At 34.8% G+C, this 24,886-nt stretch overlaps 1 protein-coding gene across 26 annotated transcripts in view; it reads right to left on the bottom strand.

Moving 5' to 3' along the window:
• The window catches only part of SOX6 (SRY-box transcription factor 6), a 631,442-nt gene that overhangs the window by 344,847 nt on the left and 261,709 nt on the right, over nt 1-24,886 (bottom strand). For all 26 annotated transcript variants that reach the window (XM_067749779.1, XM_067749774.1, XM_067749772.1 and 23 more), the window contains one exon: nt 11,475-11,682. In XM_067749779.1, coding sequence (XP_067605880.1) covers nt 11,475-11,682 — 208 coding nt within the window. The remainder of the gene's footprint in view (nt 1-11,474; nt 11,683-24,886) is intronic.

Raw genomic sequence — 24,886 nt, 5'->3', positions numbered from 1 at the left:
GTAGCTAGAGACAGCGAGACAGAGACAGTAAGTTTTTGCTACTGTTTTAAATAAACAGAGCATATCTAAGAAATGTATTCAAAAGAAAGAAAGAAGAAAAAGTAAATAAAATAAAAAGAAACCAACATACTTAAATCTAAGGAAAATAATTCTATATACAGGGAAGAGGAAGTACAAAGGAATTAAGACATGCTTGAGGAAAAAAAAAAAAAGATCCAGTAGCTGGAGTGGCCTGAGAAAAAATGTAAGTTTAAGATGAGTCTTGAAAGCCAGAGTACCATGTTCGGATTTTAAGCAATGAATTTTATTTCCAAGCATAATAGAGATTGATGATCACTGGCCAAATACCAAAGTTCCAATGCCAGTAAAATGCCTAAACCCTCTGAATATCAGATAAAACCATGAGGAAAGGGGCATAATTCTACTGACTGAAGTTAAATCCTGAAGTAACTGAGTTTACCTGGAAGTGAGACCAGACTTCCTTCTATTAGTGAGAATGGGGGATTAAGAGTTAAATTACAATTACTAATGGAGAAATAAAATTAATACATGAGCTTTTGTGCACATGAGTTTGGTGACAATAATATTTATAAGCAAACAACATTAATTTACTGCTATCCTTTGTATTCCAAAATGACACTGTCACTATATAAATATTGTCCAACATTATCAAAAAGATCAAAGAATAGTTTTTAGGACTTTGTACATTAGGTACATAAGGTAGTTTTCCCCAGTCTCCCTTTTCTATCTGGAAACAAAGGAGATTGCTCCAAAAAAACATGTTGCTTATGCATTAATTCTTAAATTTCCCATCTCTTCCACACCTGTGACAGGAGTAAGAAGTACAAGATTAGAGGTATTTCTGAAGGACCTGCTACAAAATTCCAGGTTAAGCTAAGTTCCACTGCATTTTGGAGTGGAGTGGCATCCTAGTGCACACGGTTTGTTAGCCACTCAAAACTGCCCGTTGACTATTGGTTGCCTTCATTCAAAAATCACACATTAGTAGCAAAGTAATTCTACCACTGTTATTGCTGGTACCATAGTTCTTGCAAATAATTCAATACTTTGTCATTTTTCATAGTTATTCTTCATTATATCTCCACTTATTTTAACCCTCTATTTGTATTTACTCATTTCAATTCACTACATGAGAGCAATTAGAGAAGTCCACAGGCCATAGGCCTCTAACTTCTGCTTCCCCATGCTAGGGCATGGCCTATATTCTGTGACTTCATTGTGAGTGTACTTGTCTGGCCTCTAAGTGATGGCTCCTCAGTTATACTTAAACCCTCAAGACATACATTAAGAAAGCTATGATAGGTCTAAGTGTCACAGTTATTCAGCAGTAAACCCATAGCCTCATATGGCTAATAAATATGGCCGTGAATTCCCTCTAAGGCCCAAATCCCCTTTACAACAGCTCTACCAAAAGGTAGAATTATTGACCTTTACCTTCTTCTGGATCATCACACCCTACTAAACTCGCCCTCCGTTTGCTAATCTTTCAAACCATGTATAGCATTTTCTGAGCCAATTATCCATGGGTTTGTCTGTAAGTACTTCATTACAGACAATGACTTTTTCAGACATCAAAACTTGATGGCAGCTTTTATCTCTATCTTTATAAAGATTCTAACGTCAGAAAAAAAGAGACTGGAAATAGTGAAGGACAATTTCAACCATATTAAGAGAAAAAGAATCATGATATTGGTTCAGATGATTTATTTACTCTGAAAACAGTTTGAAAAGAAAATTACAGATAGAGGATGCTGAACTTTAGATACAAACTCTAAAAGAAAATCAAAGCACATAGAATTTTAGAATTTGGCCTTTAATGCTCAACCAATGTCCTCATTTTCTAAATTAAGAAAGCAGTGCTAAGATCAATCAGTTAATTAACTAATTAATTAATTATTAGGTATTACCCAGAAAGTTACCAGAGTCAAGCAAGAATGCACATCAAATTCAGGCCAGTCTGCAGCTGAAAGGATTCCCAGATAAAACATTTTAAGAAACAGGTGAAGATTTCCAGCTAATAAGCCAACTGTTTGGCTAGAAAAATATATCTATTCCAATATGAATGGTTAGAGCAGGGGCAATAATCAACAGGGTTTGCTGGTTAATTTTGAATTTGAAGTAGGTATTTAAGGAAAAAATGATCATGAACCTGATAAGGTTAGAGATCAGGAACTACTTTAATTCAAAAACCACACAGAGGTGGAAACGTCAATGAAAGGAATCAAAAGAGGAAAAAAAGTGTGTTTCCTAACAAACTTAGTAATCATAGTCCAGAGGGAGAATGACAATACACTTGTGCTCATACTTAAAAGAAGGGCTGAAGACATTTTATTATGAGACAACAAAAAGAAAAAGAAAAATTGCAGTGAAGGGTCCATCAAAGCTCTTGTAAGCTTCTGAAAAGCTCAGCGATAAAAGGAAACCTGGGCTAGACATTTTGAGGAAGTGGAACCAAAAGGTATAGATAGTTAAGCCTTTCGAAAATTATAACACACACACATTAAACACACACACAAACACACACACACACACACACACACACACACACACACACTGCAGCCCCAACTTCTTTGTGTAATGTTTTCCAACAGAGTAGAAAAAATAATACAAAATTTGTCAACAGCAGTTCCACTCCTGGGAATACACCCTATAGAAGAAGTTCATGCACATGTGTATCAGAAGACAGGTGCAAGAATGTTCATACCATCACTGTTTGTACTAGCAGAAAACTGGAAATAGTCCAAATGTCCGGAGACAGTAAACAGGAGAGTATACTCCTATATAGCATTCCATGGGAGAGTGTGTGAAATATTATACAAAAGTGAAAATGAACTACAGCTGCACACAGCAAAATTGATCTTGAAATATAATTATGAGTATAAAAAGCAAGTCATAGAAGGTTACAGTGTAATACCATTTTTATAAAGTTCTGAAACAAAACTAAACAATATATTATTTAGGAACATATTCAAAAGGAAGATTCCAAACACAAAGTTCTGGCAAAGGGATTGAATAGGTGAAGAAAACATTTTTGAAGTTGGATGATGAATTCACAGGTGTTTGTTTTATTTTTATGCCTTATAATATATATAATCAAATATTAAATAATAAACACATATTTAAGTTTGCAACTTCCTTTTCTATTCATTTTTTCTTTGGATTTTACATATATATTGTACAAGAAAAAATGTACAGATTTAAAAACTGGCCCCTATTACTTTTGAGAATCCCAGAATAAATCTGGAAGAAGTCTATCTAATGATTTTCAGTGGAAAAAATGCAAAATGTTAATGATCCTCTCAAACTTAACAGATTCAAAAGTTGTATGAGAATATGACTTAACTTCATCAAACCATGGAGAGGAAGCTGCATCCTCTTAACAAAATGCCAAGGAACACCTTGCTTCCCAGGTCAGTAAGAGGAAACATCAGAAGCAACTGCCTACATCTGTTCTTAACATTCATAGAGAAAAAACTTTAAGAATCTTTAAGTCTGAAGAGAGAGAAATGGGCCAAGAAATTTGAAGTAACTTTTCAAGGCAGAGACACACAAAATGAAGTTGAGAAGAGGATTCAACCAACTAGGACATTGCCAACACTGTAAATGGGAGTTGTAAAACAACAGCAAATTGAAATAATTAAGATTTGTCCAGAATGTCTAAGGTTCACAGGATTCAGGCTAATTACATCCTTTATAAAGTTATATGAGAGGATGATCAGTTTCTAAAGAATTAGAAAGCAAATATACTTAATGCAATAACATAAGAAACATTATTTTTTTCCATAATTCAAAAACCAGTAGTTCTAGCTCCTCATTTTAATCCCTAATTGTGTAATACTTGTAGAAATATGTTATTTAAACTATCTGGCACTAGGTTAGTATTTGCTATGACTATGATAAAAATTCTTTAAAATAGGAGCAAGGACACAAACATTATAAGGGAGTAAAGATATATTTTAAAGAGAAGAAAAAATGAATTAAAATGAAGTCACATCAGCATCACTCTGAATACCTGACTGCTTCTTCACCTGGAGTATGAGTGGTCTTGGGTAACTTCAGCATTTAAATGACCTGAAATTTCCAACTTACTTGAAATAATAACTCTGGGGGTTTCATGATGAATACTTAATGCATTTTTTATGCAAAAATCCAAAACCTTCTCCCATGAATGAGAAATATAAAGAAAGGTTTGGATCTCGGATACTCTAAATACTTCACCAATATAACCTTCAATCAGAACAGAGGCAAAAACCTAATATCCATAAATTTTGCCTTAAAAGATTCTTCTGATGTTCTAGCATGGTATGAATGTTAAACTTTTACATTTTTTTTAGCATGGCCTTTTAATAGATTTTTTTAACAGGAACACAGTGCTCTTAACTGGATAGTATCTAAAAACCTCATCTAAGGCTTTACCAACCTCTCTCCCTGACAGCATCATATTCCACATATTTCTCAGCAGGGAAGATTGGCTTCCAGTGGGAAAACTTTAGTATCAGCTTTTCCAAAGAGCCTGAAAGGAGAGTTAAGCTGGATTGCTCTTCCAGAAAACAAGTATATCATTGCTGCCAAATGCTAAATCCTAACACCATGGGACATTTCCTATGATTCTGTCTGTGGTGCAGGATGAGATTCCTGTAATATTTCTCTTTACAAAATGTTCCTTCAAATAATAACAGTAATAGTAGTTATAACAGTAATAGTAATAATAAATTATAATTATAGAAGCTATGTGTTTTATGTATATATAATCTGTCAAATTCTCACAACAGCCCTGCAAGGTAGACATCATTTATCCAATTTTACAGATAAAGGAACTGAAGCACCAAAGGATGAAATAATTTGTCCAAGGCTAAGAAATAATGTTGGCTACATTTATTGAGCACTTACTATGTGCTGGTAGTGTTCTAAATGTTTTATTTGCATTAACTAAATCTTGATCTCTTCATGATAGCTCTATAATTATGTCCAATATTTGGCTGAGAAAACACAGAGAGATGCCCAGTGTCATCCACCTGGTAAATGTTGAACTGAGATTCAAACTCAGGCAGCATAGCGACAGCGCCCACACTCTTAACCAGTACACTATACTGCCTCGCTAAATATTAGAACTTATATTCAAACCCAGATCTAGCTTACTCAAAAAACATATGGCTTTCAAAAATGAGTTCTCCCATTGCTTAAACTATACCACACAGGCAAAAGCTATCAGATGAGCAACACATACCAACATATACGCTTACTAAATATAATTCAGTGAAAATATATGTAGAAATCCAAATTATTGTTTAGAGATGTGAATAATGATAATAATCCATCAGATACATAAACACGTGTTCATTCTTGTGCTGGGTAACAGCTGCATAATCCACTGGAAAGCCTATCCCACCAGGAATCCAAAGCTCAAATGCTCCTGCCCTTTCTCTACATACACAGTCAAATGAATCCACATACTTTCATTATCATATCTTGAGGCACACAATTCCACTGGACAAATACTCTAATTTCTGATCAACATACATTCTATGAAACTGTACCTAAACTCTGCATACTTTCCATTAAGTTTATGGCCTCTATCGAAGAGAACACATTTATTCTAATATTTCTAACTACAAACTTCATCACTCCCTCTTGATCGCAATAATTATTAACTAAAATATAGTCTTTTAAAAGAGCAAAAAGTCAGAAAGAAAATCTTATTTTGTTAGAGTTGAGGTTTATATCAATGCATCCCTTTCTCTGCAATCTCACATGACTCCAGAACCTGACCCAAACCAGTTCACCCAGCCTAGGATCATATACTTAGTAGTATGATATACAAGACATGATAGTGGCTGAAGCACTATTATTAAAGAGAGATTAAAACAGCTGTACATTATGCTGAAGCACTCACTCTTCCCTTTACAAACAGACGGTCCTGGATTACAAGCAGCACTTGACCATTTAAATCACGACAACAACCAGATTTAACCAGCTGGGCCATATTCTCCTAGGCAATGCCTGTTGACCTCCTCAGTCGCAGCTGCTCAAATGAAATTCTCATTAGACAACTTATTTTCAGAAGCCAAAGGACTCTCTGATTAAATATATGTATTTAGATATAGAAGTCCTTTTTAAAGTATTCATTTTCTGACAACTGTCGCTTATGCTACAGCCCAGCTACATTGGCAACAAGATGGGTGATACAAGGATAACTAAAATTCATCATTTAATCCCAGCTGAAGGCTTTTTATCTTAGAACCATTTAAAACTGAATCTATTAATCAAAGTCTTTCTACACACTATACCCACCAATATCAACAGTGTTTTAAAAGGTAGATTCTGATATTCATTCATTCTATCCATCTATCCATTTTTCCATGCATCTGCACATCTATCTATCTATCTACCTACCTACCAACCTATCTATCTATGGCAGAAAAATTCAGGGTTAAATTTAGAACAAAACAGAAGCCTTGCCTATTTTCCCACAAATCTTACTTTCAGCGGAGGCACTTCAGACAGAACACCTTTGTTCATCAGTGTTTCAGCAATCCAGTCAAATCACTGCTCTGGAGAGGACATTTCTTGAGAGAATGGCAGATAAAATACTGGACAATTATTTGGTTAATCAAGGAATCTACCTGTAAGAGAATAACTTTCCTATTACCTAATGGAGAGTTTTTGTTTTATCAAGTAGATACTGTTTTAAAATAGACCATAATAAATAAACTTTTTATAGATCAGTTACTGTATAAGAGGGGAAATGAGGGGGAAGGTATTTAGTCTGATATAGTCAAAACGTTCTCCAGGACAAGAATGACTCAGGAAAGGTCATTTATTATGGCAATCACACAAGCTTGTCACTTATGAAGTATGGTCTTCAAACCAGGAAGTAGAAGCGAGGGAGAGGTGAGTAATGCATTTGAAAGCTTTTATACATCCCATGGGATAAAGGACGTCCCAGATGAGGAGATGGGGCTTTAAAAAGTCAAAGCCAGGCAAATATTGGTGGAGCTATTTTACCTCCTTAGACCTAGAGTATAATTATAATATTATAGAATCAGAAATCTATCAGAAGCTTATTAATGACCTTTTCTATAATTATTTCTCTTCTCCCATCACACTGTTCTGTTCTATCGCTCCAAGCAAATGATTAAAATTAGGCATCAAACTCAAAATAAAAAATAGAAATCCTCATTACTCCCATCTCCAAAACATGTTGTCTACTTTTCTCATTAACTGTTATACCATCCTCCTATTCACTCTGAGCTACCTTTAAACCACTCCTCTCTATTGATCTCCTCACTTTAAATGTCAGGTCCTAACAATTCTACCTCCGATATCTTTTCCATATGCACCCCTTCTTCCTTTCTTGTTTCTGCTGCTTTAGTTCAGGCCCTCATTATCTCTAGCCTGAAACAATTTCCTTAACATCTCTCTGTGCTCCCATACATCCAATACAGTGCTGCCAGATTAACTTTCCTGGAGGAAAGCTCTAATCCATCAACTTACTCTGCTAAAAAACAGTCAGTGGTTCCTCCATAACTTTCATATAGGTTGAGCTTCTTAGCCAAGAATTTAAGGGCCACTGTGATGAACAGAACCTACCTTTTCAGTCTTATACCCTATATGCATCTTCACATACTTTAAAGTAGAACCTGAAGGCTGTTTTAAAGCTCTCTGCCTGTTCCTTTTGACTGAAATGTCCCTCCCTTCCATTTCTACTTACATATATATCCTTTCATTCTCCAAGACCAGTTAAGACTCATTTTCCTATAGAACCTCTCCATGGTTTCCTAGGCAGGCACAATCTATCTTGTAAACTCCTATAACATTTTATCTATGTAGTTCTCATGGAGCTTATCACATATTAAATATGAATTAAGAGTTCATTTTGTATATGTTTTACACCTTTTACTAGAATATGAACTCTTTAAATTTAGAGACTATTGTTTTATTCATGATAGGTGTGCAATATCATGTAGCACGGTGGTTCTTAACCTAGGGTCCACAGACCCCAGGAGTCTATCCATAGAATTCAGGAAGTCTGTGAACTTGGATGGAAAAAATTCATTTTCACCAATTTTTTTAACTGAAAATTTGCATTTCTTTAAATTATTGATGCAGGCAACAAACCATAAATTCATAATATCTGTGACATTGTAACCAATAAAATAACAATATATTTTTATATCACATTGTACTTGTTGAAGATATCTCAAAATATCTTTTATACTTATCACTACTTCAAAATTGTATTTTTAGTCCCTCCATTAGATCTTGTGTTTAATGCATTAATAAAGTAGTACTTCATACCATATCAAAAAATTTTTAAATTATTTAACATTTTAATATAATTCATTTTCTCATAATTCCATGGATTTTACTTTATGCATTTAAAATAAGAATGGACCTGTAGGCGTTGCCAAGCCACCAAAGGGATTCACAGCCATAGAAAGAAAGAAAGTAAGAATCCCTCAGTTCTAATATAGCACCTTGCAAAATAAGAAGAAAACTTGTAGAAAAATAATCATGATACTATGTAGCTCTTGATTAGGGCTATAAAAAATATGCCATGAACTATAGAATACTGTATAAGCATATTGTTCATAAAAATTCATAGTCTTGGCAGAAAAAGACCAATTACCCCTCGTCTAAAATAACCTTTTAAAATGGCAATTAAGATTGCTGCATACCTCCAAAGATAATTTATTATCTTTCAAAGAAAGTCTTTCCATACATGGACAGCTACACTGTTAGACAGCTGGTCTTGTTATAATTTCAATATGATATATAATATTATATGATAATATAATGATAATATTACTAGTTCCTTTAATTATTCCTCTTATTATATAATTCTGTGTCTGTTAGCATGTCATTTGTTCTCCTCTGAGAATATCCCAACGCTTCTGAGTTCCTCTTAAAGTGTAGTAATTCTCAACACAATACTTCAGGTGCATTCTTTTGAGCAGGAAGTTCAGTGGGACCGACACCTCTTGAATCTTACATACTGTAATTCTAGTAATGCTGACTGGGATAGCACTGACAATTTTTTGGCAATATTCACTGCACTGACCCCATTGCACTCTCTGTCACCTAAAATTCATATGTTGGGTTTTTTTTTTTAACCATGTGTCTGCTATTTAAATGTCCTTCAGTAATTACTTGTGCAGATAGGAATTTTGGTCACAGCCTCTGGACTTGATAATAAGACCTATTAAATTTTATCTTGATGGATTAGCTTTAAGTTTATATTTTCAGTTTGTCAAAAACTTTTGACTTTTTGTTTCTTTCATACATTATATTCAGCATTCCTCTCAGATTTTTGGAATCTGTTTGATAAGCACACTTTTTATCATTTCTATTTGTACTTAATGTACTATATACGTTGATATGCACTAAAAATGCCTGAATTTCCGATGCCTAAAATATATGTACTGTACAAAACAAAGTTCTGTAGTGTACATAAAAAACATTCTTCAATAGTAGGAATATAATAACAAAGGACTCTTAAATGAGAGGTCTCATCTTACAAATGCCTCTCTTGTATCAAATCTATAACACACAATAATGAAGAAGAAAACACTAATCATTACTTGCAAGAGAAGGATGATTTTAAATTCCCTAGCAGTCTAGACCCCTCCCCCTAAAAAATCATCACAAATCAATTTCTTTATTTTTACACAACAGAGCCCTCTAAAGTATGTTGAAACCTCTTTCTTATAGAGCTAAAACAATCTTTTTGGTGAATCACAATTAAAGGTAACCTAGCAATCTCATTTATTCAGAGTTTATTGATCTGGCAGCCTCAGTTATTCTAGAATAGCCATGAATGAGGAATATAAAGTCTCTGAGCAGCCCGAAGAGTCAGCATGAAGTCCATGCACTGAAGAGCATGTATATTGCTCAGAATCTCTTAGCAACTCACCCAGAAATGTTTGTTCATATTTTAAATATAGTCCAGAATGTTATGATCATCTAATTTCATAATTGACAGATGAATATAAGAAGCAAATTAGAAAATATTCACAACTAGGTAAGAAGTAACAGTCTGAAACCTGATATGAAAGGAAGAGAAACCAAAACACACATATACACAGACACATACACACACACACACGCCAAAAAAGATATCTAAATCAAGCAGACACAGGAACTCTAAAGTTTCATAATTGCAGAGAAATAACCATAAAGCCAACTGTCCTAATTATCTCAAAGCTCTCTGGGGGCATCATTACATTATAGCATGGTAAAGTAATTGACATTTATAATAATTATCATCACAATAACTCAAATGTATGTAATTTACAGTTCATAAGACACATTAATTATTATAGTTAATTCTCAAAATGTTTGAGTTAAGAAGTCAGGTTACTACCATACCAAACTTTAAATTTTGTGGTTCAGGGAGATTGAAGAACTTATCCAGGGTCACATGATTGTTAGATAGGTATTGGAGATCATATTCTACTGCATCATGACCCTGAGTCAACAAAAAAGTTTACATTTTGTGCCATATAATCTGGTTAGTAAGATAGGGAAGCATGTAATACATTTTAGAAGCTTCCACAAAGATTGTTGATGTGGTGGACACATCACAAAAATTAATTTGAAATTTTTAAACTTCTGAGCCCTTTAAAGGAATAAAATTAACTTACATGAAAAATTCCCTTATATCAAATCCCCATTTCCCTATAGTACCACAGAGGTTTAAATTTAACTTACAATGTAAGTAGTAATCCAGAGCCATTAATTATCCTACATTTTAAAGTCTAAAATCTGTACATAAAAAAATGAAAGAATATACATAGTATAGCAATCACTCAGAGTTGATTTATTTAATTTAAACATATTATTAGAGAGTCTACTTTCATCTACTTTTTAGGACCTAGGTTAACCTAAGTGGACTCTTGTAGAGAGAGTAGAGAAGGTGGATGTTTCAGTAGATGTCATGTGTCAAAGAACTCCTCCCTTGAACATTTAGCTTTAATAATATTAGAAACCCTCAGCTCTCAATTCTGCAACATTTGGAGGTAAAATAATAATATTTATAAATTTATAATATTTATAAAAATAAGGAGAAATAAATTAGGGGTCTTTTTCTCTTTAAACAGTTGATATTTTCATAATAAAACACTATCCATCAAGAGGAAATAAGGGAGAAAAAATAAAGTCGTGGCTAGGAAAATACCTGTACTCCCTTTTCCAGAGCAAGGCTTATAGTCAGTTTAAAACCTTGATTTGTTATTATAAGAGCCAAGTAAAATGCACAAAGTTGTAGAAAAATGGAACTATCTGCTTAACACTTCTAATGGATCACAATCTGCCATCACCATGGTAACCTCTGAATAACTTTTTCCTTGCTAGTGTCAATTATGCACTTCTCTGGCCCTTAAAACCCCACTCATTTTTTTTTTAAGCCTGGAATCTTTAAAAGAATAAAGCCCAACAGTTAAGTCCACACATACCCTCTTGTTCAGTCCGAGTCATTTCCTCAAGCTTCTTCTGTTTCAGTGTGTCCACCACATCGGCAAGGCTCCCTTTGCGGCGTTCTGGGGTTCCAAAAGTAACACTGGTCATTATCTCGCGGTCCCGACTCCCTTCGTCAGGCTTATGTGGTGAGGTAGAGGTATTTCGGAAGGAATATAGGGAACATAACTTATTATTCTCTGACTCCTAGAAGATAAAAATAAAATAAAACCATTAGAACATGTTTCTTTACATATCATTGGAGAAAAATTCCAAACTCAGAATGACAGTATATGAGGCTGAGATGGACAAATAAAATATATTAATTATCTCTGCTTAAAAAAAAAATACTAAACATAGAGGTAATTATCAAAGGAACTAACCTGAAATTGTAGATTCGACCTTTTTCTTTTTAAAAAAAAAAAGCAGCCAAAGTGTTACAAAAACTTAATTTTACAAGGAACACTTCAACTTCTTACTCATTTACACCCTTCATTTAAAATAGTTCAGATTCAATTATTAATTATAAGGATGGTAAAGTTTTTCTTTTAATTGGCACTTATATTAGCAACCCTCTTCCCACAGCCTAAAATATACGTACATCAAAAAAGAACCCCATTATCCCTAAATTTAGAAACAGTAGAGAAATTAGCTTCCATATTCACGTTAATTATTCACCAGAAAATATATAAAATATCTAAATCAGCGTCAGAAAGTTAGCCAACCTGAATATTTTTGTGTGCTGGGGTTTGAGGAAAATTGTTTGTTTGTTTTCTAGCTACACATCTGTCAAAGTTATGGAAACCTCTTTCTATTTCTTACACTTACCCCTGATACTTTAGCACATAGTCACACACATTTTTCATGTGGCATTTAAAAATGATTTGTTTTTTTCTTTTTTTTAACAAGAAGACAAGTTTGTTACAGAAACACTTACACAAGAATTATTTCACATTATAGAGAAGTTGGCTAACTGGTAGGAGAGTTAGGTCCATCTTCAAGGAGAAAAAGCAAATCTTAGATTGAAAATAATAAACACCTAAAAGTTTATAAAAAGAAAATGCTTTTATAGCTCTTTAAATCGGAACTGAGAGTTTTAAGCAAACATTTTTGGCCACAGTCCACCAGTAGTCTTGCATTCACCTTATCTGTCTGTGTATGGGTATTCTCTCTCCCAATAAAAAACTGTATGAAATAAATAAAGCATCTAGGCTTTGTTCTCATCAGAAGCTTAAAAATCTTAATCACTCCTATATCTCTCTCCTTCTTCACAAAAAAAAGCCCAGTAAGCATCAAGAACTAGAGGAAGAGCATGAGGTAAAAGTTACAGCGTTTAAAAAAAAGAAAAATTTACAGAGTTAATCACTGGTAGGAAAGGGAATGAAAAGAAAATGGAATCTAGAGAATTACATTTCCACATACATTAAATGAGATAATTGTACTCAGTAAATGCTAGATATTTAGGTATTATTGTCATTGTATACAAAGTAGGAATAAAACTTATTTTCACAATTATTGGTAGCATATAATGAGCTAACATTTGTAGAGCAACTAGGCACAGTGCTGAGCCCAAAGCAGGCAGTGCTTAGTAAATGGTAGGTATTATTATTTTGTTGGAAGGAACAGATCTAGGAATGGAGCCAAAGAGGTTTTTCCCCCTCTGGACCTAAGGAATTGCTTAGTAAAAAATATGTCTTGAATTAAATTGAGTATTGTAAAGTCTGTGAATATACTAAAAACCACTGAATTGTACACATTAAATGAGCAAATTGTATGGTATGTGTATTATATCTCAATAAAGCTGCTTTAAATTACTATGAGCCAAATCTTAATCTTTTCCACAATCCCATTGTTATCAAAATGCCTAGCACGGAGTAGATGCTCATTACATTTGCACTAAAATAAACTGAAAAGGATAAAATAAATGGGCAGGGCAGGAAAAAGAGCTCCTCTTTACCTTATCCCTAAATCTTTTCTTTCCCCAGGAAATATGTTGTATTTCATTTACTGCTTACAATAACTGTGGAGTGATGCACAGGAACCCCTTCTTTTAGATGCCAGTCATGGTTAATACATGGCTCCTTGGAATGGCCAGTTCATTCTCTACTTTGTGCAAACAAAAAACTCAGAGATATGTTTGCCAAAACCAATTTCAGCTCTTAATAGTGTCCCTATCAGAAATGTGACCTAGGCTTTTGAATCAGTAATACCATTTGATAAATTATGCTTCAATCACTTTCATTTCAAATGCAAATTTATCTATCATTGCCTGTAAATCAAAAACAAACTCTGGCTCAACCTAAGGGATTGAAGATCAACTTAAAACAACAGTTACATGGAAGTGGTTACCTACAAATGACTCACCACTGACCATAATAAAGAGGAGTTTTCCCACCACTCTCAAATTGAAAGATGCTAGAAATGTCTCTCCAGCCTGAGTTACAGTTGTCCTTAGAGAATTTAGGCTCCATACAGTACCATTTTTTTCTCTCAGGACTAATTTCAGTCTATTTTCTCATGTCACTTACTTGTTAGATAGACTATGTTCCTTATTTTTTACTCATGGGAATGTGGTCACTGCCATCTGCACCACAGACAATAACCATGGGTTCCCACACCAATGACCCACACTGTCTTCAGCCCCATAATCTGTGCAAGGTCACTCAACACCACCAAGAAGCAGAGAACAAGAAGCTGTAAGTCATGATTTCTCCAAGAAAGCAACAAGAACTACTTGCAACATGCCACAAAGGCATCAACACGGGCAGAAGATGAAATCATAAATGGCTTAAGTCATACTATCTTATAAACAATGGAAAGGGGCAAAATTTACCATTTATGGTCTTCACTTTTTAACTTTCTAAAACTTAAGACATATGGGGGGCTTCCCTGGTGGCACAGTGGTTGAGAGTCCGCCTGCCGATGCAGGGGACACGGGTTCGTGCCCCGGTCCAGGAAGATCTCACATGCCACGGAGCGGCTGGGCCCATGAGCCACGGCCACTGAGCCTGCGCGTCCGGAGCCTGTGCTCTGCAACGGGAGAGGCACAATGGTGAGAGGCCCGCATACCGCAAAAAAAAAAAAAAAAAAAAAAAAAAAAAGACATACGGACCTCTCATGAATGGGGGTCTATAGTCAATTCATCTGAACAAAGGGGCACATAAATCCAAACATCTATCGATACAATGAAGAGATTACTGTTAGATAAAAGGCAGTAATGCCAAATCAGAAAAAGAAATTTGACAAAGAATCTCTAGTTTTTGTTCTAGGGAGCTAGGTAATTTTTAAGTAAGTTTTCTTACAGAAAAAAAAAGCTCAACTTATTCTTTAATTTCCTAAAAACAAAACTGGTCCTATGAACTAACAATTGAGGCAAGATGAACAGTGATAATATCTATCAAGTTTTGATGCATGACACTGCAGCACAGCTGTGGAGAGGTTTGAGACAACATTTGACTAAAGCAGTGCTTCTCCAACTTTAAGGTATAGAATTCCCTGGCAAGTATGTTAAAATACAGATTCCCTTACCTCTTCCCATACCCCAAAGAGTGGGGCACAGGAATATGAAGTTTAATAAACATCCCAAGTGATTCTGATGCACCCCACTTTCAGAAACACTGATTCCGTGAGAAGGTAATGAAATGAATGTGCTTTGCCTTAATGTTATAATGTGGATATAATTATGAACATTTTAAAGAAGTCTGGTTAGTTGTGATTTTAAAAAGTAACATAAAGGAGATTATTTCTCTTCTTTTGATCTTTCTTGTGAAAACAACCAGTGTATAACATGACAGAACACATGAACATCACAAAAAGAAAAGCATATGGGGCACTGAGTAAGCATTAGTTCATTCAAAGGAAACTTATAAGTTTGTTTTCTCTTAACCCTTAACTTCAGAGTCCTCCCTAACAGTGAAGAAAATTTCAAAATACTATTTAAAAGGATCCTAGTACCAATAAAAGGACTAAAGTGATATTGATTCAGATTATCTAAGGAGCATTTCACTGGCAATTAATTAAACAGTACAAAAATTATATGTAGGTGACTGAAAAAGCATACAGTAGTACAAAAAAAAACATTAGGCAAAGTTTCTAGAAAATACAAGCAATTTTCACAAATTAAGAATATATAGGGCTTCCCTGGTGGCGCAGTGGTTGAGAGTCCGCCTGCCGATGCAGGGGACGCGGGTTTGTGCCCCGGTCTGGGAAGATCCCACATGCCGCGGAGCAGCTGGGCCCGTGAGCCATGGCCGCTGAGCCTGCGCGTCCGGAGCCTGTGCTCCGCAACGGAAGAGGCCACAACGGTGAGAGGCCAGTGTACCGCAAAAAAAAAAAAAAAAAAAAAAAAAAAAAAAAAAATATATATATATATATATATAATTAAGATGTTTCCATATATGAAGGGATAGAGAAGTAAATATTAAAAACAAAACGTGTGTGAAGTGATGGATGTTAAGTAAACTTATTGTGGTAATTCTTTCACAATATATACATTATATTTTATATCTTTAATACAATGTTATGTCAATTATTTCTCAATAAAATTGAAAAAACAGATTAAAATAAATATTGTTCAGATTTTTCAGAAGTTATGAAAAACTGATCGCTCAGCAGTGGCATTAAATAACATTAAACTCAAATAGCCTTCTCATGGTACTGTGAATATAGCAAACATAATCAAATTTTTGAGCCTTTGCAAGTCTTGTTCCTTTCCCCTAGAATGTACTACATTCTCTTTGACTATGAACTCAACCCACTCTTCAAAGCTCAGCTCAAACTGCATTTCATCCTTAAAGTCCTCCCTGACTATTCTGGGCCTCACTATCCTCCTATCCCCTGAACTACACATTGAAGCAATCAGAACCATGCAATAATATACTAAACTATTCGTTACTATTTTGCATGTTTTAGTCATATTTGCAACTAAATTTTAGCTTCTAACTTATGCTTCTTCTATATACCTCATGTCTTATGCTGCTTCTATATACCTCCAAAACATAAAAAAAAAAAAAAAAAGTCACGTTGTTGGATGATGAAACAACTATTCACCAAATATGTCAAAAATAATAAAAAAATAAGGCTAAGGGTAAAGATTCGCTCTAGCAATGACAGAATTGCTTATTTAAGCAAAACGTTAACAACTGAGATATTAAAAAATAAGGGATTCATTCAATAAAAGATGATATAGCTACACAATGGGGTACCACATGGCCATTAAAAACAATATTATATATGTTGAATATAGTGTTGTTTATAGTGATGAATAATTAGAGGCAATTTGTATTTCCAATAGTAGGGATTATTTGAGGGCATTATGGTTTTATCCATATGGGGGAATAATTTGAAATCATTGAAAATCATATTTTTGCAGAAAATTTAGTGACGTGGGACTATTCATATTACTAGTAAAAAGTGTGTTAGTGAGAAACACTAATATATATATATATTTTTTAATTATGTACAGAAGAAAAGAAAGAATTTCCAACAAAATGTTAATGGTCCTCTGAGTCTTGAAATAATAGGTAGTTTTATATTTTCTTTTTGAAGTTACATATATTTTGCAAATGTTCTATCATAAGTAATACTTTTAATCAGAAAATAAATACTATTTTCAAGGTTGAATATGAATACCAAAAAAAGTTGTAGAATAATTTATTTACAAGGGAAGAGGTATCAAATGGAGAAAAGGATATATCATAGTATTTTAGTATATAACTTCAATTTTGTTACATGTGTGCATAAGGGTAAATATGGCCACAAAAACAAAATCTTAGAAGATATACACCAAAATATTTATAGTGATTTATAAATGGTTATGAGATTATTGGTAATTTCTTTCCTTTTTTTGCTTATCTGTGTTTTCTAATTTATCACTGATAAACACTGATGAACATATTGCTTATGTAATAAGGAAGAACAAAAATCATTTTATAAAGAGACGCTTAGAGGAAATATATTGGGTGGGCCAAAGAGTATCTTTGGTTTTTAAGTAAAAATACACATTTTTCCTTTTCACCAAGAACTTTATTGAACAACGTATTCACCCTTTTGCTCCACTACCTTCTGCCATTTTTCCAGGCAATTTCATAATTCCATCTTCCCAAAACTTTTTATCTTTTTGAGCAAAGAACTGTTCCAGGTGTCTTTTACAGTCTTCCAGGGAATTGAAATTTTTTCCATTAGGAGAATTTTATAAAGACCTAAATAAATGGAAACCTGAAGGTGCAATGTCTGGTGAATATGGCAGATGAATCAGAACATCCCAGTCAAGCTGTAACAGGTTTTGCCTGGTCATCAAAGAAACATGCGGTCTTGCGTTATCCTGATAGAAGATTATGTATTTTCTGTTGACTAATTCCGGATGCTTTTCGTCAAGTGCTACTTTCAGTTGGTCTAACTAGAAGCAGTACCTGCTGGTATTAATCGTTTGGTTTTCCAGAAGGAGCTCATAATAGAGGACTCCTTTCCAATCCCACCATATACACAACATCACCTTCTTTGGATGAAGACCGGCCTTTGGTGTGGTTGATGGTGGTTCATTTTCCTTGCCCCATGATATCTTCTGTTCCACATGATTGTACAGTAACCACTTTTCACTGCCCATCATAATTTGTTTTAAAAACGGAATGTTTTCATTACGTTTAAGTAGAGAATCGCATGCGGGAATACAGTCAAGAAGGTTTTTTTCGTGTATGTGGAGTCCAAACATCAAAGCGATTAACATAACCAAGCTGGTGCAAATGATTTTCAACGCTTGATTTGGATATTTTGAGTATGTTGCTATCTCCCGCATGGTATAACATTGACTGTTCTCAATTAATGTCTTGATTTGATCACTATCAACTTCAACTAGTCTACCCGACCATGGAGCACCATCCAGTGTGAAATCTCCAGCATGAAACTTCGCAAACCACTTTTGAGACGTTCTATCAGTCACAGCACCTTCTCCATACACTGCACAAATCTTTTTTGCATTTCAGCTCCGTTTTTACCTTTCTTTAAATAATAAAACATAATATGCCGAAAATGTTGCATTTTTCTTCCATCTTTAATATTAAAATGGCTACACAAAAATTCACCAATTTTGATGTCTTTTTTTTAATGCACGCTGATATGACAGCTGTCACATACAATCTAACAAAATTGTTTTGAATGAAGGTAAAGACAACTAAGTGCTACTAGAATCATCTTATGGAAAAAAGCGAACGAACCTTTTGGCCAACACAATAAAAATAATTTAAGAGAATAGAGTTTGGCCTTATTGAACATATCTAGAGAGTTAGTATATTATAGTTTCCCTATATTGAAATCAGAAAAAGTAACCAAGCTTTCTTTCCTTGGTATATCTGCATCTGAGGACTCACAAATAATATTTTCTGATAACTCTAATTATTTAAAAGGGAATTCTTGATCAGCTAAAATCTAGATCCTTATCATTATCACCCATAGTTTCCTGTTTGCCCTCAAAAGACACACAAAATCAATTTATTTCCTATTCCATGTTAAAGTTGTTCGAAGTATCTTAAGGGAGGGATTAGGTTAACAGTCCTTTTCTAGGTGAAACTCCTTCAGTTTCAACACCTATTTACCATTTGACATGGTTTCCAGACCCTTCGTCATTCTCCTCTGATACACTCCAGTCTCTAGATGTTGTTCTAAAAATGTGTTGCCAAGAACTGAATACCGAAGTTTGTTTTAGCGTGAAGAAAAGTAACATTCAGAAGGTTATGTGGTTTTCCCCATGTCACACAGGTAAAACTGGCAGAGCTAAACTCTGAATGTAGGTCTTCTGACACCCAATCCAGTGTTTTTTCCATTCCATAGGGCTATACTAAAATCACTTTCAACAGTAAAAGATGCCATAATTTCAATAACACGTACCTTCTAAATCTTTTCTTACCTTACATTTCCAGAGAGGAGCTTTACCTACTTTTGAGACAGGAATTCCACTGTTATTAACCCTAATCCAACAATTACCAAGATACATTACATTAGTTATCTACTGTATAAAAATCACCCTAAAACTTTGTGCTTAAAACGACAATAATGATTTATTATCTTTAGTGGTTTCCGTGGGTCAGGAATTCAGGAGCATCTGGGCTGGGTGGTTCTGTCTCAAGGTTCCTCATGAGCTTGCCCTTAAGTCAGTGGCTAAGGTTGGAGTCATCTCAAAGGCTTCTTTTTTCACAGATGTGAACACTTTAAGAGCTTGGGGTTGAAACCTGGGGTTCCTTGGACATCTTCCTCGATGTGGTCTCTCTACATGATCTTTTCTCTCCAGCACATTGCTTCAGACTAGCTGGACTTCTTACATGGTAGTTCAGGCCTCCAAAGGTGTATGCCCCCAAAAGAGCCAGAAGAAAGTTATATCACTTTTTCTAACCTAGTCTGGGAAGTCATGCCCTATAACTGTCAATGCAATCTATTCAATAGTAAGTCACCAAGGCTGACCCATAGTCAAGGAGATGGGAGTTAGACTATGCCTTTTTATAGGATGGAGTTATAATTATATGCTCAAATAGTTGCTGTGAGAAATGAATAATGTATAAAGCACTTAGGGGAGTGCCCATCACCTGAGTACTCAATAAATGATACCTACACTTATTATTAAATTAAAATGTCCTTTGTCCAATTATCTTTGGTTTCAATTTTCAATTCTGAAAATAGAGTCATGATAATCACTGGCACCATTTTTAGGTTTTTATTTATACTCATTCATCTAAGTGGAATAATAAATACTGAACTATATTACTCTCTTCAATATCAATGCTCAAAATCACCTTCTTTTTAAAGGCATCCCTAACTAATTCCACTAAGATCTGGCCCCTCACAAAGCTCCAATAACCTCAACATTTGTAATTAGCTTCATCTAGGGACACTATCAATTCTCACTTAACCTAACTCCATATGGATTATCTCCACTCTGTCCAGGAGCAGCTACAGTATACTACAGCTCTAATTTAGCTGGGTTTCCACCTGCACCTTGACCAGGAATGTGAATGGGCAGCCATATTGCAAGCAGAGGAGAGACTGGGGTTGCAAAAGTCAGATAAGATGTCAGAAATTAAGACAGGCAGAGACCATGGGTCAGGAATGCAATCTTGCCCTGCATAATAGGGTTGAAACCCATGTGCAGGTGGAAGCCATTGCAGTGGGAGAAATGAGTGGAAATGGCTTCTCTAAGCAGCGGCATGATCAACTTCCCTACCTGCCACCAATGAAATTGCAGAGACAGAGTATTATCCTCTCTTACCCTTTCCTCCACCTATTAGCAAGGCTGAATTAAGTGTGTTCATTCTTATTGCCTTATATGTTGTCATTTTTGTTTTGCTTTGTTTTCCATTTTAGTTATACTGTCTCTCCAGTTACAGCTTTATCCTTACTTTAGTCTGCCCTCCCTATAATAAGATTTATTGAGATATCCAATCACAGATTTGTCCCTGATTTGTGATAGCCCCCAATCTATGGCAAATCTCTGTTTCCTCAGACCCTACCCCAAATCACTCAAACAAAGCTCAAATCCTAAAAAAGTTCTTTTGAATATTCTCTTTCTGAGACACTCCATGGTTCTCTACGGTGTGAGTTCTCCCTACTGCAATGCGTAATAAACCCAATTTGCTCAACTATGGGTATGTTCCTGGTAGTCTTTGACTGGAGGGAATTAAAGGGATGCAGTGTCTGTAAAGAAATTAAAAACGATAATAGGGCTTCCCTGGTGGCACAGTGGTTGAGAGTCCGCCTGCCGATGCAGGGGACACGGGTTCGTGCCCCGGTCCGGGAAGATCCCACATGCCGCAGAGCGGCTGAGCCCATGAGCCATCGCCGCTGAGCCTGCGTGTCCGGAGCCTGTGCTCCGCAACAGGAGAGGCCACAGCAGTGAGAGGCCCGCGTACCACCAAAAAAACTAAAACAAAAAACGATAATAAAACCAACTAAAAGTTGCTTCTGTTTTTTTTAAACCACCATGTACAGGCAAATCAACCATGTCAGTCTTCTCTGCCAAGACAGATGGCTCCACCTATCTTGGTATGTACTGCATTTATATGTTTTAAGGGACTTCCTTGGTGGTCCAGTGGTAAAGAATCCGCCTTACAATGCAGGGGACCCAGGTTCGATCCTTGGTCAGGGAACTAAGATCCCACATGCCGCAGGGCAACTAAGCTCGCGCACCACAAATACTGAGTTAGCGCACCTCAACGAGAGAGCCGGCATGCTGCAAACTACAGAGCCCACGCACTCTGGAACCCACGTGCCACAACCTGCACGCCGCAACTAGAGAGAAACCCCTGTGCCACAAGGAAAGATACCGCATGCCTCAACGAAGATCCCACGTGCTGCAACTGAGACCCAACGCAGCCAAAAATAAATTAAATAATAAATATATATTTTAAGTTTCAAATAAGTTTTCAAGTTATATTACATAAATTACACATATACATGTATATCCAATACATTATATTGAGTTATATTACATATCTACTATATATGTACTGCTTTCTTCTGATTCCCAATTTAAACAACTTTTTTTTTGATGAACCCAAAATACCTGCCAACTGTGCTGTATAAGAGGTATTCTACCACAGTGCTATTGGGTAGCTGATGACAAAAAAAAAAAAAAAAAAAAGCTTTACTTAGTCTAGGTTCCAATAATTTCTTGCTAACAAAAGAAATCTAACTTTTTTAATGTGCTCAAAACTAAACTGCTAACATTTATAGGTTCTTTCTCAGAGGAAAAAGTATGTTTTTCTCTAACGTGACATATTTTATGGAAAAGCATCAGTTTAAAGAAGCTTACATAAATGAAAATACTGAATTTGGTTCCAATTACCAACAGATTATTCCTGACAAACATTATCATTAGCTCTAACAGTAAAACAAAGTATGTTCTTTTTCTTTTATTAAAACTGATATTTGGTATAATATGAGATTTACGTAGCATTCGCGAATTTGCCATTCTACACTATTACTATAATATTCAATAACAATAAATATATTCATGCATGATGTGTCAGAATATAGATTTGTTACCAATATTTGCTAGTGTCATGATTCCTAAAATCTTATAAGAAAAAAATAGTGTTTTTAAAATGTTATTTTGATTCAAAGAAAATAATTACAATACCAAAAGTTTTATAAATAGCCTCATTCCTTGATATTTAATAAATGGATGTAAATATAGCATATGGAGTAAATATAGAAAAAAAAATTAGAAGTCCCCAAACTTGTCAAGACAAACACATAGAAAAGCCTTGCATCATCTATACACTATCAGAATACAGAATCAAAATCTCAAGATTCAAAGGTCCTTAAAAATCCAATTGCTCATCCCCATCTAGTTGTTGATGCCCTTGTACAAGACAAGGTAGTGTAATAGTAAACAAAGTACAGGCTCTCTGAGACAAATTTTCTAGTTAAATCCCAGTTTTCCATCCACCCCTCATATAGCCCCAGAGTTAGTTAACCTCTCTGTGCCTTAATTTCCTCATCTATAAAATGGTATTGATAATAATAGCAGTATAGAACCTATCATAAGGTTGTTATGAAAATTTAATGAATTAATAAAAATAAAATACTTAGAATAAAAAGTGATCATTAAATGGTGGTGGTAGTGGTGGTGGTAGTGATGGTGGCCATTACAATACCCATGACAAGTGACTTTTTGTTCTCTCCTTGAACTAACATGAATAGAAGATTTAGCACCTCCCAAACCAGTCCATTCCATCTTTGTCAAACATTCTTATTTATAGGAATATGAATCCTATTCTTTCAACGTATAGTTCCTTTTATTCCATGGGAATATTCAAAAGTGCAGCACTTTCAGTACACACACACTGCTACTATATTACCCTTGTATCTTCTCTTTTTCTAGGCAAAACATCTCTGTTTCCTTGATTTCTTTCTCATAGGAAAGACATGGTTCAGCCATCCTGCTCATTATCCCCTGAGTATGTTCCAATTTGTTTCTCCCTCTCAAAGAGTAGTGCCCTGAACTGAATGTACTCAATATTGTCTAAACAACAAAGAATTAAGGCACACTATCACAGCCTTAGAGATATTATACTTTAAAGATCTAATACCATGGGACAGATAGCCACAGAGATAAGAATACCTTATAACTTTTTGGTAATGGAACAATAAGAAGAGCTTTAAGACAGGCAGGCCTAATAAGTGAATTCCCCAACACATGAAGTAACATTCTATCAAGGTTCAGCTATTAGCTGATTCATGTGCCTACCAACTCCAGCCAGTTACTTTCATCTGGAAATTCATTATTATTCAAACTACCATATGATGTTCAACTTAAACAACACTACCAGACTAGACTGAATTTGCTAAAACAATTTTAACTTTGAAACCAAGAAAGTAAGAACTAGCAAGAGGCTTGATGATTATAGGTCAAATCTTTCATTTTTTACCACATGGGCATTTTAAATTTAATAGGAAAAAAGTTTTAAACATTCAGAAAACTAGAAAGAATAATATAACGAATACTATTATAATGATCAGCTAGCCTGATTGACAATTATTAACATTTTGTCATATTGCTCTATGTATATATGTATGTATGTATCTATCTATCCAATTATATTGCTCGAACATTTTAGAGCACATTATTGACATCACATGCCATCTTACCCCTAAATACCTTAGCATGTATCTGCAGAAAATAAGGATATTCTCCCACATAACCACAATATGATTATCATACCTAAGAAAATGAATAATAATTCTTTTAAGGCATCTAATATACAACCCATATTAAACTTTCCACAGTTGTCCCTAAATATTTTTTTTCAAAACTGAATCCAATCAAAGTTCATGGTTTATATTTGGTTATGCTCTTAAGTCTCTTTTAATCTAGAACAAAATCCCTCTTTCTTCTCATTTAATAGCTAGTTATATTTTTTCTTATTATCATTAACATTAAAAACTCATATCCAAGGACTCCACTTTATACATTTTCATAGATTATAGAATATTTTCAAACCTGTTTATCCATGCTCATGTTGACATCAGCAAAATTTCACAGAAAATCCAGCTTTGAGCAATGTAATTTCCCTCTGATCCTTCTTTTAAATACCACCCAATCTTTTTAAATGTTTCAGGTATATAGCATTATAATTCAACATTTGTTTAGACTGCAGAGTGATAACCACCACAAGTCTAGTTACCATCCATCACTATACAGTTGACTTGCTTCACCCATTTTACCCACCCCCTCAACCTGCTTCCCCTCTGGTAACTACTGATCTGTTCTCTGTGTTTATGAGGGTTTTTTTGTTTATTTTTATTTGGTTGTTCTTTTTTTTTTAGATTCACATATGAGTGAAAACATAGGTATTTGTCTTTCTCTGTTTGACTTATTTCACTTAGCATAATACCCTCAACGTCCATCCACGTTGTTGTAAAT

The sequence above is a fragment of the Pseudorca crassidens genome, chromosome 9 (genome assembly GCF_039906515.1).
Source record: "Pseudorca crassidens isolate mPseCra1 chromosome 9, mPseCra1.hap1, whole genome shotgun sequence".
NCBI lineage: Eukaryota > Metazoa > Chordata > Mammalia > Artiodactyla > Delphinidae > Pseudorca > Pseudorca crassidens.
The sequence above is the reverse complement of the archived record's forward strand: the minus strand, read 5'-3'. Positions and strand labels throughout refer to the sequence as shown.